This window comes from Lagopus leucura, unplaced genomic scaffold (assembly GCF_019238085.1).
Source record: "Lagopus leucura isolate 7727_CA_CO unplaced genomic scaffold, USGS_WTPT01 Super-Scaffold_100035, whole genome shotgun sequence".
Lineage (NCBI taxonomy): Eukaryota > Metazoa > Chordata > Aves > Galliformes > Phasianidae > Lagopus > Lagopus leucura.
The window spans coordinates 4617787-4629138 of NW_024962284.1; the positions used below are offsets into that span (position 1 = coordinate 4617787).

General features: G+C 44.5%; 1 protein-coding gene across 1 annotated transcript; it reads left to right on the forward strand.

Moving 5' to 3' along the window:
* The first annotated feature begins 1812 nt into the window (after positions 1 to 1812).
* On the forward strand, positions 1813 to 9755 carry DEPDC7 (DEP domain containing 7). Its single transcript, XM_042882770.1, has 9 exons — positions 1813 to 1889; positions 3743 to 4130; positions 6091 to 6221; positions 7062 to 7251; positions 8018 to 8232; positions 8686 to 8828; positions 8976 to 9101; positions 9187 to 9265; positions 9443 to 9755. The coding sequence occupies exons 1-9, from the start codon at positions 1817 to 1819 to the stop codon at positions 9655 to 9657; spliced, it is 1560 nt and encodes a 519-aa protein (XP_042738704.1). The 5' UTR covers positions 1813 to 1816; the 3' UTR covers positions 9658 to 9755.
* Positions 9756 to 11352: the final 1597 nt, after the last annotated feature.

Sequence of the window (11352 nt, forward strand, 5' to 3'; positions counted from 1 at the left end):
CTCAGTTCTCTAACCCCTGGAGGTCAGTCCCAAGCAAACCTCTCGCGCTCTTAGTGTAAGTAGCAGAACACATAACTCAGTTATAAGACATGTACTGCATGAGTCCGCTTAGCATCCCTCACACGTCTGGCATATCAAATAGCCCTTGGCTATCTGATATGAACAGCTATTCGTTTATCTCCATTTGAGATTAATAAAGGTGGAAGAGAGCATTTGGTGAATTTTACAGGGCAGTTTCAGTATTAAGAAAAATAAATACTAGGCTTTATATCTTTGTGTGAAACAACTGCGGAGATTTGATATTATTCTGATGATTGTGACTTAAAAAATTCTAATTTCTGTAACCAAAGCTGTGGGTTTCATTTACGTATGTGAGACTACGAAACATATGTCAAAGCGTATCTCATCACTGGTGAGTGGAATAGAGCAACGTTTTAGGAGCTACTGTTCAAAATGTTCTTTCATCAGCTTCGCCACTGCAGTGAATGCAGGCATTGTCTGTATTTAAATTGGGATAAAAAGTGACTATTCTAAATAACTGGAACATTTACATGAATTTTTATGTAAAGCATTGTTTGATGTGCTCTTTCAGGAACAAAACCATGAAGACTGAGTCCAACAGATCCTTGCTATTATGGCGATATGATTTTCTGTACATGTAAATTTAGATGGTGTTGACATGTACTTAAAAGCTGGTGTTGCTATGGGAAGATACTTGAAATTAAGGAAATAAGTCTGGTGGTAGAAGAGAGATCCTTGCGTAGTCTGACTGTGAGATGTCAGATTAGCATGTGAAGTGTCTTTTGAAAATGAGCAATACAGCAGTCGTGTTCTGCAAGAATGTCTCTCAGTCTGTCAGTTTTCAGTAACAAGTCCATCTTTCCTAATCTTTGGAACTTCAAATACAAAAAGTATTTTGGATATTGAACTCGTCTTTGGCTTAGACTTTTTTTTTTTCTTTCAGATTTGAGGTCTTCAGTTTTAGGAAATTGAATTTTTTTCCTTTGTTTCTTTCAAGACGACCCAACATTTCCAGATCACAACAAGCACCGATCAGTACAACGGCAGCCCCTCTGTTCTCCCAGTACACCTCCATCCTCTTAGACAACATACGCTCCAACTTCTGCCTTTCCAGTGCAATTCAGTTGAAGGACTCCATCATACAGCCATCTCTTGCTCCACGAGGCCTCGTATTCAATTCCATCCCCTTCACCTGTGCCTGCAACGCCTGGAAATTACAGGCATCATTCACCCAAACGCCCCGGCCAGCCTCCAGCCTGCAAGCTGATGGGAAAAGCTGGGCAGCACCTGGCATTCGACAGCTTCTTCCTTTGTGCTTAAAGCTCTTATTTTGTTTCGTCTCCCTCCGTGACCAGGGAAGACCTCACCGTGTGTGACAGCACGCGTTATCCCGCCTCCTTCATCCTCAGCAAGCTGATACGAGTGGGTCAGACCCTGAGCAGAAGGCTCGCCTGAAATGGCGCCTGTCAGAGCGAGCTCGTTTGTAAGCTCGTCTTCCCACCTTCCCTCAAGAAAGAAATATCTGCTCGTCACTTCCTACTGTTCACAAGCAATACAACTTTCACTCCCAACTCCGTCCCTTAGCGCGGCCGCCTCTCCCCTCAGCCACCCTGAGGGCTCGGCTCGGCGCGCGGGCGGCCGTTCGGCCGCGGTGACCAATGGGCTGAGCGCGGGCGGCGGCCCCGCCCCCCGGCGGGATGGGATAAGAGCTCCTCCGGGATAAAAGCTCCTGTGGGATAAACTGCTGTGGAATAACCTCCTGCGGGCGGTGCGCCGCGTGGATCGGGCGGCGGCGATGGCCACGGTGCGAGAGAAGGCGGCGGCGTTGAGCCTGAGCGCGGCGTGCAGCCCCGCCGCCAGGCCGCCGGGTACGGGGCGGGGAGCGGGACGCGGCCGTGGCGGGAAGGAGGGAGTGAGGTGGCTGAGCGGGAACGTTGCCGAGGGGGGTCTGAAGCGCGGGGAAAGAGCTGGGCGGAGGTGAGGGGAGGAGAGCGGAGGAGAGGCGGCGGCGTGTTTCCCCGCTCGGGCGAAGTTCAAAAGTTGGCCGCCGTCCCCGCCGGCCGGTGGAGGCGGTTCCGCACGGAGGGCCGCGGCCGGCTGCGCCCCTGGTGAGAGCCGCGTGCCCCGTGCTGAGCACCGCCGCGTGCCGGGCTGGAAGGCGAAGCAGTGCTTAGCGACGTGAGGCGTTCGGGAGTGCGAGCGCGGTGCCGTTTGGACGCGTTGTGTTGGTTTTTGTTTTGTTGTTTTTTCCCTTACGAGTTGGCTCTTAAGGCGTCGGAAAGTAGGGCTGGAAAGAACTGCTGCGTTCTGTTCTGTTCCTTCTGCCCACCGCTTGAGAAGCGCAGGTTCCGTAGTGCTTCCACCTGGCCTGGGTCAGTGCCGCGTATTACAAAGCTTCCTTCCACGCGCGTCTTAGCAAGCGGGTGTCTGTCTGCACACCGCTCCGAACGCGACTGTTGTCCCGTGTAACGCCGTTGGGTTTTGTGCTCTTAGGTCCCTGCTTCCTTCTCCTTTAAGTCATCCCCTTCCCCTCCCCGTTTGCTCGTTCCTGGGCCCTCTGGCAGACGCAGACCAGCTGGGAGCCCTGGTGCCCCAGATGGAATGCAGTTCTGTGACTGAACAGCAAAAATACCCCCTGTATCTTTGTGGAAAATGTTCATGGTAATGTGTTCCAGAACAAGTTGTGTGGCTTTTTTTTTTTTTCTTTTTAAACACTGCATTACACTGTTAATTCATTAGGTTTGAGGTCTGTCATAACCCCAGATGGCTGTCTGTAGGATGGCTGTCTGTAGGATTGCTGCCAACTCTTCATGCCTTATTTTGTGCTTTAGTGTTTGTCTCTTCCACTTGTTTTGCCCTCTTTGTCAATTGCTCAGCTGATTTCTGAGAAACATGTATTCTAATTCTAGCCTCTCCAGTGGCTGCAGCTCTTAGGAGCTAGGTGCCACCTGCAGATTTTACAAGCATGTTCTATCTTAAGTCCTTGCTGAGGCTCACTGTAGTGTTTGCTAGCATGATATTCTGAACCTGAGGTTAGTAAATGAGTAATAGTTCAGTGGTTTTATTAGGGGAGGGAAGGCTGGTTGGCTGAAGGACATGGCTGTGAGTTCACAAAGCATGAATCTCGGTTGGAGCTGTGGTAGTAGAGTCTCTTCTGTGGGATTAGTGTCCAATGAATGATGGATTTTTGGTGTGGTTAGTGTGTCACCAGGTACTCTGTGTGTATGCAGTCTTGTAGGACACTCGTGTCTCTTCATCCCCACTTCCCTCTTTACCTCCACAGCTCTGTACCCTTATCCCTATTACTAGAGGAAACCAGGGAGCTGCAAACAAGTAGGGTTAGTTTTTGGTTTTGTGCAACAAGTGTGCTCAGGTGTAGGTCCCACAGGTGTCAGTGCTGGGAAATGGAGGGAGCATGCAGAAGGTAGCAATACAGGATGGCATGCTGAGAAAGTGAAAGCTGCTGGATACAGAGCTGTACTGCAGGCTACTGCAGTAAGAGCAACCCAGTGAGATATGCTGGTAAATGCAGGCAGACTTGCTGAGGGTAATGCTCAAGTATTTAATGCTTTGTTGAAGGCTGGTTCAATGCAAGCCGAACTAGAAGCCTCAAGCTTCTTAAATGCCTACAAGCTTCATGAAAGCCAGTAGCCACAGAGGGGGCAGTTCTAATTGCTGCACGAGTTCAAACTTTGTGCTTTCTCTGTTCCTGTGCCACTAGGCTTTAGCTTGGCCCAGAAGCCATTTGGAGCAACGTATGTCTGGAGCAGCATTATCAGCGCACTTCAAACTCAAGTGGAAGTGAAAAAGCGCCGTCAGAACCTGAAGTGCTATCATGACTGTTTCATTGGTTCGGATGCAGTGGATGTTGTGTTTGCCCACCTTCTACAGAACAAGTATTTTGGGGATGTTGATATTTCCCGTGCGAAAGTAGTGCGAGTGTGTCAAGCGCTAATGGACTACAAAGTGTTTGAGGCTGTCTCGAGGAGGGTCTTTGGAAAAGACAAACGCTCCGTGTTTGAGGACAGTAGCAGTAGCCTCTACAGATTCACAAATGTCTCAAGCCAAGCGGATCTTGATAAAGATTACCAGCAGTGTACGCCACAAAGGTTGGTACATGATGGACTGGGGAGATAAAAAATCTTACAATAGGGAAATGCCGTGTTATTTTTTTGTGGGGGAGAGGGAAACAAAAGGGACAGTGTAATTATAGCACCTGGGTGTGGAGTTGGGGCCGTAACTTCGTGTGGGTTTTTGTAGTGCAGGATAGGTAGGAAACAAGTTTGAAGTTTGGCCTGCATGGTTATTTGTTTTCTGCCTGTTCCACATCCCTTTCAGGGACAGGGGAGCGTGTGGAAGTGGAGTGCCTTGCAGATGCTTATCTACTGGGATCTAAATGAGTTTGAGCAGCTGGCATTCACGTGCATCAAATAGGCTGTACACATGAGAAAACCTTGGGTACTGCTTGCCTACCTGTGGCTTAAGCCACTAATCAATCCAGTCTTCTAAAGAAAAGAGAAATAGAATTGCTTGCTGCTTTCACTGTCTTAGCTTGAGTGGACTTCAAATTTGACTTTCTGCAATGTTTTCAGCTGTTTCTTTATGTACATGTGACTTGTTTGTAGGCTAAATAGCAGGCTACAGTGCTTATTGCATGCCATCACAGAGCCAGAGGGAAGTGTAATGGCGAGGGCTTGTTTCACTGCCTTTTCAGGAGTGGGTAAAGAAAACCTTTGAACCGGCTAAACCATTGTAAAACAGAACATGCTACCATGTGGGTAACTTGGCCAGATAACTTGCCTCTGACAGTTTTTGTGTCAAACATTGATCTCTGCATGTATTCTGACATTCTTACAAGGACTTCTCTTCAGGCAGTTATTGCATTAGTTCTGATAAAATACACTTTAAAATCATAAACAATATTGGCTTGGCCACAAAAATAAAAGCGTGATTTGTGTTTGAGAGGAGCAAACATTAAACGACTGAAGTGTGTCAACCCCCTGACAGAAAGCTCTAGAAGCAGAGATTAAGAACAGATAGTCTCTCTGTCCTGCTCTCCCTCCCACACTTCTTCAGCTCTTGTTCTGTGCTGAAGAAAACTGCCCCAAGTCTGTGTGTGGTTTTTCTGTACATCAGAAATTCTAGATAAACTACTTCAGTGAGCAAAACTGAAAATGGATTGATCACAGTGTATCTTTAAGTGAGACCTTGGAACATAGCTGACAAGTAGTTGTGAAGCAAGGTGATTCACTTTGTTTGAGTAGAGTGAAGGTGTTTTTCTTCCGGGCTGGGCACAGGTTGACTGCATTCCTTCATTCCTTTTTTTTTTTCTTTTCATTTCTGAGAAGAACAGATCTGTTGATGTGAATGGTTTGTCACATAAATGGCAAAAAATAATTGACATCAAAAGGACTTTTGTAGTGCCTAAAACAAAGAAGCTGTACAAACTAAATATGGATGTGGATAAATGGATATGCTTAGACGAATAGAAACTTCTGTCTGGAGTTGTTGCATTGCTTTTCCATTTGGTTAGCATATGAGATCAGTGATGAGGAGAACTAGCTAACACCTAGAAATGGGGAACAGGTTTCTGAGAACTTCTCTTAGCTGATGGCATCAGCTGCCTCGCTCCAGGAGAAGTGTTGCTAAGGAACAGCCACATACCAATTTCTCCAAGAGCAGCTCTTACCTTTTGATCTCATTTCACTGTTAGGAATGACGTATTAAAACTTTGGACTCTTTCTGAGTGGTTGGGGAGTACTGTATGTGTTACTTTCACACAACTTTCATATAGTCTTTCATATAGTTTTCCCTTCCTAACCTATCTGTACTCTGGTAATTGATGTAGCTTGCTAATGCAATCTTTGACAAGATCTAAGGGAGGAACTGTGTACTTGTGTGCAATGGTTGCACATAGTGTTTTTTAAGATACTGCTTGCTTTAACAGGGGAAGTGCTTGTGTGAGAATCTTGAATCTTAATCTCAGGTGGTTATTCATCCAAGTATGTTGTGTTCAGTTACTCTTATGTGTGGATAAGAACATACACGTCTGTGTTTTTTTCTTCTCAGGCATCAGAAGAACATGCTGTACAACACTACTCCTCTCAAAGCAGAAAGCTTGGAGGATCTCTGGGAAAACCTGAGTTTAAAGCCTGCAAATACCCCTCAAGTAAACATCTCAGAAAGTTTGTCTCGTCGAGGTAAGGCAAAAAGTACCTCACTTCTTCAGGTGGGAGAAGGAAGCTTTTAAGAATAGGGCTGGAAGGACTGATGGCTGACAGAATGGAGATGGAGTTGAACTGACTCTCCCAGTGTTCTGTTTTGAACACTGTTTCATAACAAGGACAAACTACCTGTTTTGCAGGCTAAATTTATCAGATAGGATCCAAATAGTGCAGTTAAAATTGCTGTTGAACTTTATGGGGAAGAATACACAACTATGTAGAGCCTCACTGAACTTAGGAACAGTCACCTGCAGGATACCTGTGCCTGATTAATCACTGCCAGTAGTCTGTTGTTTGCTAGAACTCTTTCCTAGCCTTTCAACAGTGCATCTGCTCACTTACAGTGCTGTAGGGGGCTGACAACTCACATCTTTTCAGACTGAACTATAAACTAGTATAGCTTTTTTTTGGCTAAAGATGCTTGAGGCATCATAGAAACGTGCAGGGAGCAATAAGAACACTGGAGTGAGGTGGTGGAAGCTGTGGTAAGGTTAGAGTGTCCCTGCTACACTGCTATCCGTTACCTAGAACAAAGACTGCTTGCAAGTTAGAGTGCAAAGAATGTAAGGCACTTCAGGCTTATCCAAAGAGTGGTTCTCCTACATTGCAGTTAACTAAACAAATGGCTAATTCTTTCCTTTAGCAGTGATAAAATGCACTCACAAGCGATAAGAGATACACTTTACCAGAATAGATTTACAGTAGCAGAAAAAAACTAATCTCTTAGATTTGGGTTGGTGGGAGGGAGGGGAGTTGCCATTTTCCTAATCTTTATCGCTCTTGCTCTGTGTGTTTTGTGTATTCCACCCTTTCCAGTTATTAATGAGGTCTGGCGAGAACAAACCATTGCTCGTCTGCTGCAGCTTGTAGACCTTCCACTCCTTGACTCCTTGCTTGAGCACCAGGAAGTCAAGCCTCAGCTTCCACAACCAAAGAAGGACTCTGGATATGTCATCACGAGCAACTACTTGGACAGAGAGATTCTCAAGGCTTTCAGTGACTCACAGTAAGTCTTCATTGCTCACCTCCCAGGACAGAAAGTTTTTCAAAGTTGCATACATATGTCAGTCACAGTCAATCTTAAGTAGAAAAGTAATAGTCTCCAGTACTGTAGGCAAGTGTGCCTGTTCACATCCTTTCTACCTGTTAAACTGGATCCAGTAGTAAAGAGCAATTGCTAAATTGAATTGGAAGCAAATTCTGCTGCATGCTGGAAGAAGTTTTTAAGACTGTTATAGGATTTGATAGAGGGAGATGTGTTTAATGTACTGGGGGGGGGGGAAGAAACAGTTTTACAGTTTTTCCTTTTAAAAAAAAAAAAATAAATAAAACAACAAACAGGATGAGTGAGAGGATTAGCATTTTAGCCTTTTTAAAATAGTGAAAGAAAGCTGATCCTGAAACTGTATAAATACATTTAGAAGTACAGGCTGAAAAACCTTGCCTCTTGGAATCAGATCAAGGCTCAGGTTTCTGTTTATCTAGCAGTAATTTTGTCCTTGTCTATAACAGTAGAGGACGTCACTAACTTTAGGTTTAACTGCTTCTGACTGTTATCATTTAATCAAGATGAGTAATTAGTAACCTGCCCAGCTAAACAAAGGGACGTGTGGCTGTGATGTGAGTGGGTCAGCAGAAGTGTTATTTGTGCCAATCTGTAATGAATTCAAGTACTTGCCCATGTGGTGCCTACTCACTGCTGTGGTGGAGCCCAACCACCTCCACAGGCACCAGTAAGTAATACTGCAGAGTTGAACCACTTTGTCTTTTAGGACAGATGAATGGCTCTCATCAGCAATAGATTGCTTGGAATATCTTCCTGATCATATGGTGGTAGACATCAGCAGGAACTTGCCCGATCAACTGGATAAAGCTGATGCATGGAAACTACTGCTGTTTGAAAATATTGGTAGATACTATGGCCAGAAAAAGGAGCCACTGTTGAGCCACGCACCTGAAATTCATTCAGGAATTGCAGAACTACTAGGTGAGCACAGATTGACTTACTGAGCTTATGCGAGGTGGGTAGGTACTAACAAGCTGAGCATTTCATGTGAGCCAAGCACAAAGCTTGCCTTCTGCAGAGCTATTTTTTAATCTGTTCATAAAGAAGATATTCCCACAACACAAAACACTTTGCACTTATATTCTGTTGTTCCTGTCTATGTAGTAAAGAAAAGGTGAGTGCAATTTAAAATAGATACAGCTAAAATGGATGGAGTTTGAACTGTAATTGAGCTTAACTGGAAGTGCACCAACTTAAATACTGGGCTAAAAGTTTGGGGGTGGGCTGTTCTCTAGATTGTGTGCCTGTGAGAACTTTGTGAGAATGGATTTTTTTTCATTCTTTTGTTTAGAGAAGTGAACTCTTCAGTGTCCAATTCAGGTGTTTTGTCTGTTGCTGTATTTTATTTTTACATATACCGTTACTTTCTTCCAGTGAATGGGAAGATGGAACAATCTCTAGAAGCTATCCAACTCTATTTAAAACTTCTAGACAGTCAAATCAGGGAGGAGTTCAGAAGATTACTGTATTTTATGGCTGTTGCTGCCCATAACACCGAGCTCAAACTACAGAAGGAGGTAAATGTGTGTACTTAACTGTTATCAGTTGCTTTACATTTACTGAAATCTAGATATCCCAGAAAATAGGTCAGAAAGCACGTGGCTACAAGGAAGAGTATTCTAGAAGAGCAAAGCCTTCCCATTTTTTTCCATGTTATTCTTCAGAGTGACAACAGGATGGTTGTGAAAAGAACTTTCTCTAAAGCTATTATCAACAATAAATCCTTATCCAGAGGGAAAATGGACCTTCTGATCTTGTTCCTTGTGGACCACCAAAAAGATGTCTTAAAGGTAAGAGCTAGACAGCGACCAGACTTTTATTTCATATGCTTGTGCAGAATTGCTTTCTCTAACCTGCTGTTTGTCTTCATTCAAGATCCCAGGGACACTGCATAAAATGGTCAGCAATAAATTAGTGGCTTTGCAGGAAGGCCAAGATCCTAGTAAGATAACAGGTGAGTGTTATCTTACAATTTCTTATCACATACACAGATGCAAAATAAAAGGGACTGAGCCGAGTTAAAAATACTTGCTGTAACAATGACTAGACAAATTTCCTTCTTAAGGAAGGTGGGTCTGTGGAATCTGGAAGGTGGTTGACTGGTGTTAATCATCTTCATGTTTCCTCCTAGGTTACACATTTTGCCAAAAGCTTGATGAAAGAGAGTATCGTTTGAACACAGAGAAGACCACAAAAGATGAGCTATTATCTCTGCTGAAAGCTATTGATGAAGATTCAAAGCTCTCCGACAAAGAGAAAAAGAGACTGCTAGGTCAGTTTCATAGTAGTAATCCAAGTATTTTTATGCAGTATTTTGGAGACAGAGTTAGTAATATGTGCGTGTGACTTTTAAATTGCTTTCTACATTGCAGTATTGAAAACACTAATATATTTGTAAATCATTTGTATTCATATGTCTAATAAAGTTATTTTATGGAAATTGATAGGATTTATGCAAGTAAATTATTACTGAAGCCAGTGGTACCCAGGTTTGGCCTGTGCTTCATCGGTTCTTTGCTCATTCTTAGCTGCTGTAGGGCCCAAACACTCCTTTTATTGTTCTCCTCACTTGAAGCCGCTTCGATGGATGACTTCTATCGAAGCGTTAAAATGGGAAACGCCTTTTCAGGGCTGGGATCTCTTCTTTTCTGGCTAGTGAACTGTAAGCTGACCAGGTTTGGTTCTGTTGGAAATATCCAAATAATTTTCCAGGACGGTATCTCTGATAAAGCACATTTTATTTGCAATTGCAATAGCAGGCCTCCTGCAAGCAGGAGAACATGCAGAGAACAGCCTTACATCTTTTATGCCCTATTACTTGATGCTTCTCTCTTTCTCCCCTGGTTCCTTATTGGCTGAGTACTTCAGGTTCACGATCTTCCAGATGCTCAACTGAACATACAGATACTGGATAAACAAATTGTTGCTAGCTAAGTGCATATTGCTAATTAGTTAACTTCTCACAGTTGCTCATCCAACACTCAGTCATTGTTTCTGGACATCTGCTCGTCCTTGCATAGAGATAAGCTTGGAAGGAGAACAGAGGGGACTATCTTCATGCCTACCTGCTGCATCCTAGGCAATCCAGCCTTGTGTAGAGGGCCTGGCTTCTTTGATGTCTGTTAAGTGTGTTTGGATAAGAGCCCCTCAGCAAAAGAAAAACAGAATAGCCCTACAGTATGCTTTCTATATATAATAGAAATCTATAATACTATACCTATACTAACTGATTTAAAAAACTATTGCAGTTTTGCAAGCAAGAATTAATCACATAATTCAGCAACTCTACTTCTGAAGCATGTTAGTAACATATGGCATTTCTACTTCTTCACGTCAGCTAAGGCCAAGTTACAAAATACAAATGCATTGTGCTCTACTTCTTCAGATCAATTCCCCCTTCTCAGTATCTAATGCAGAAACAACATTCCATTCCTACAGTCCCCTGCTCCCCTTTGCTGGCCTTGTAGCTAAACTGTCTTGTGCTGATGTGTGACCCACAGGTCTGTGTAACAGAGCTGCAGTAACGTCTGCTTTACCTTCCCCTGCTTTTCTTCAAGCTTGCCACCTCTCCACACTCTGTGTGTATATGACAAATCATTAGCTGTTTTAGACTAAAATGGCACCATGCTGAGGAAGTGCCATGGAAGATGTCTGACATCTTTTCCCCAGCTGAATCCCACTCTGTGCCCTGCTAACTTAGCTGGGCTGTAACAACACTGCATTTTTCATCAGTCCGGCTCCAGTTGCCACAGCCCTAACTTCTCTGGTCTTCCTTCCTGCAGCACCTTGCTTCTTGTTACCCGCTCTAATTAGGAAAGAGCTGGAACAAATGAAAGGCCTTCGGATTTCCTTGTATGTAGGCCCATCGCACGCTGGCACCAGTGCCAGTTTCAAGTGTGAGGACACGCACGGCGTCCTTAGAGGCCCGCTCCTCCTCGGCTGTGGCCATCCTCGCGCCGGTGCTGGGCGCTGCCTCGCTTACTGCCGCGCGAACCATTGGCGGCTCGCGCCGCTCTGGGCACGCGGCCGGAGCAGGCGGCA

Coding starts and splice junctions, on each gene's coding strand:
- DEPDC7 (XM_042882770.1), top strand. CDS start 1,817: ATGGCCACGGTGCGAGAGAAGGCGGCGGCGTTGAGCCTGAGCGCGGCG. Junction 4,131..6,090: donor CAGCAGTGTACGCCACAAAG/GTTGGTACATGA, acceptor TTTTCTTCTCAG/GCATCAGAAGAACATGCTGT. Junction 8,233..8,685: donor AGGAATTGCAGAACTACTAG/GTGAGCACAGAT, acceptor ACTTTCTTCCAG/TGAATGGGAAGATGGAACAA.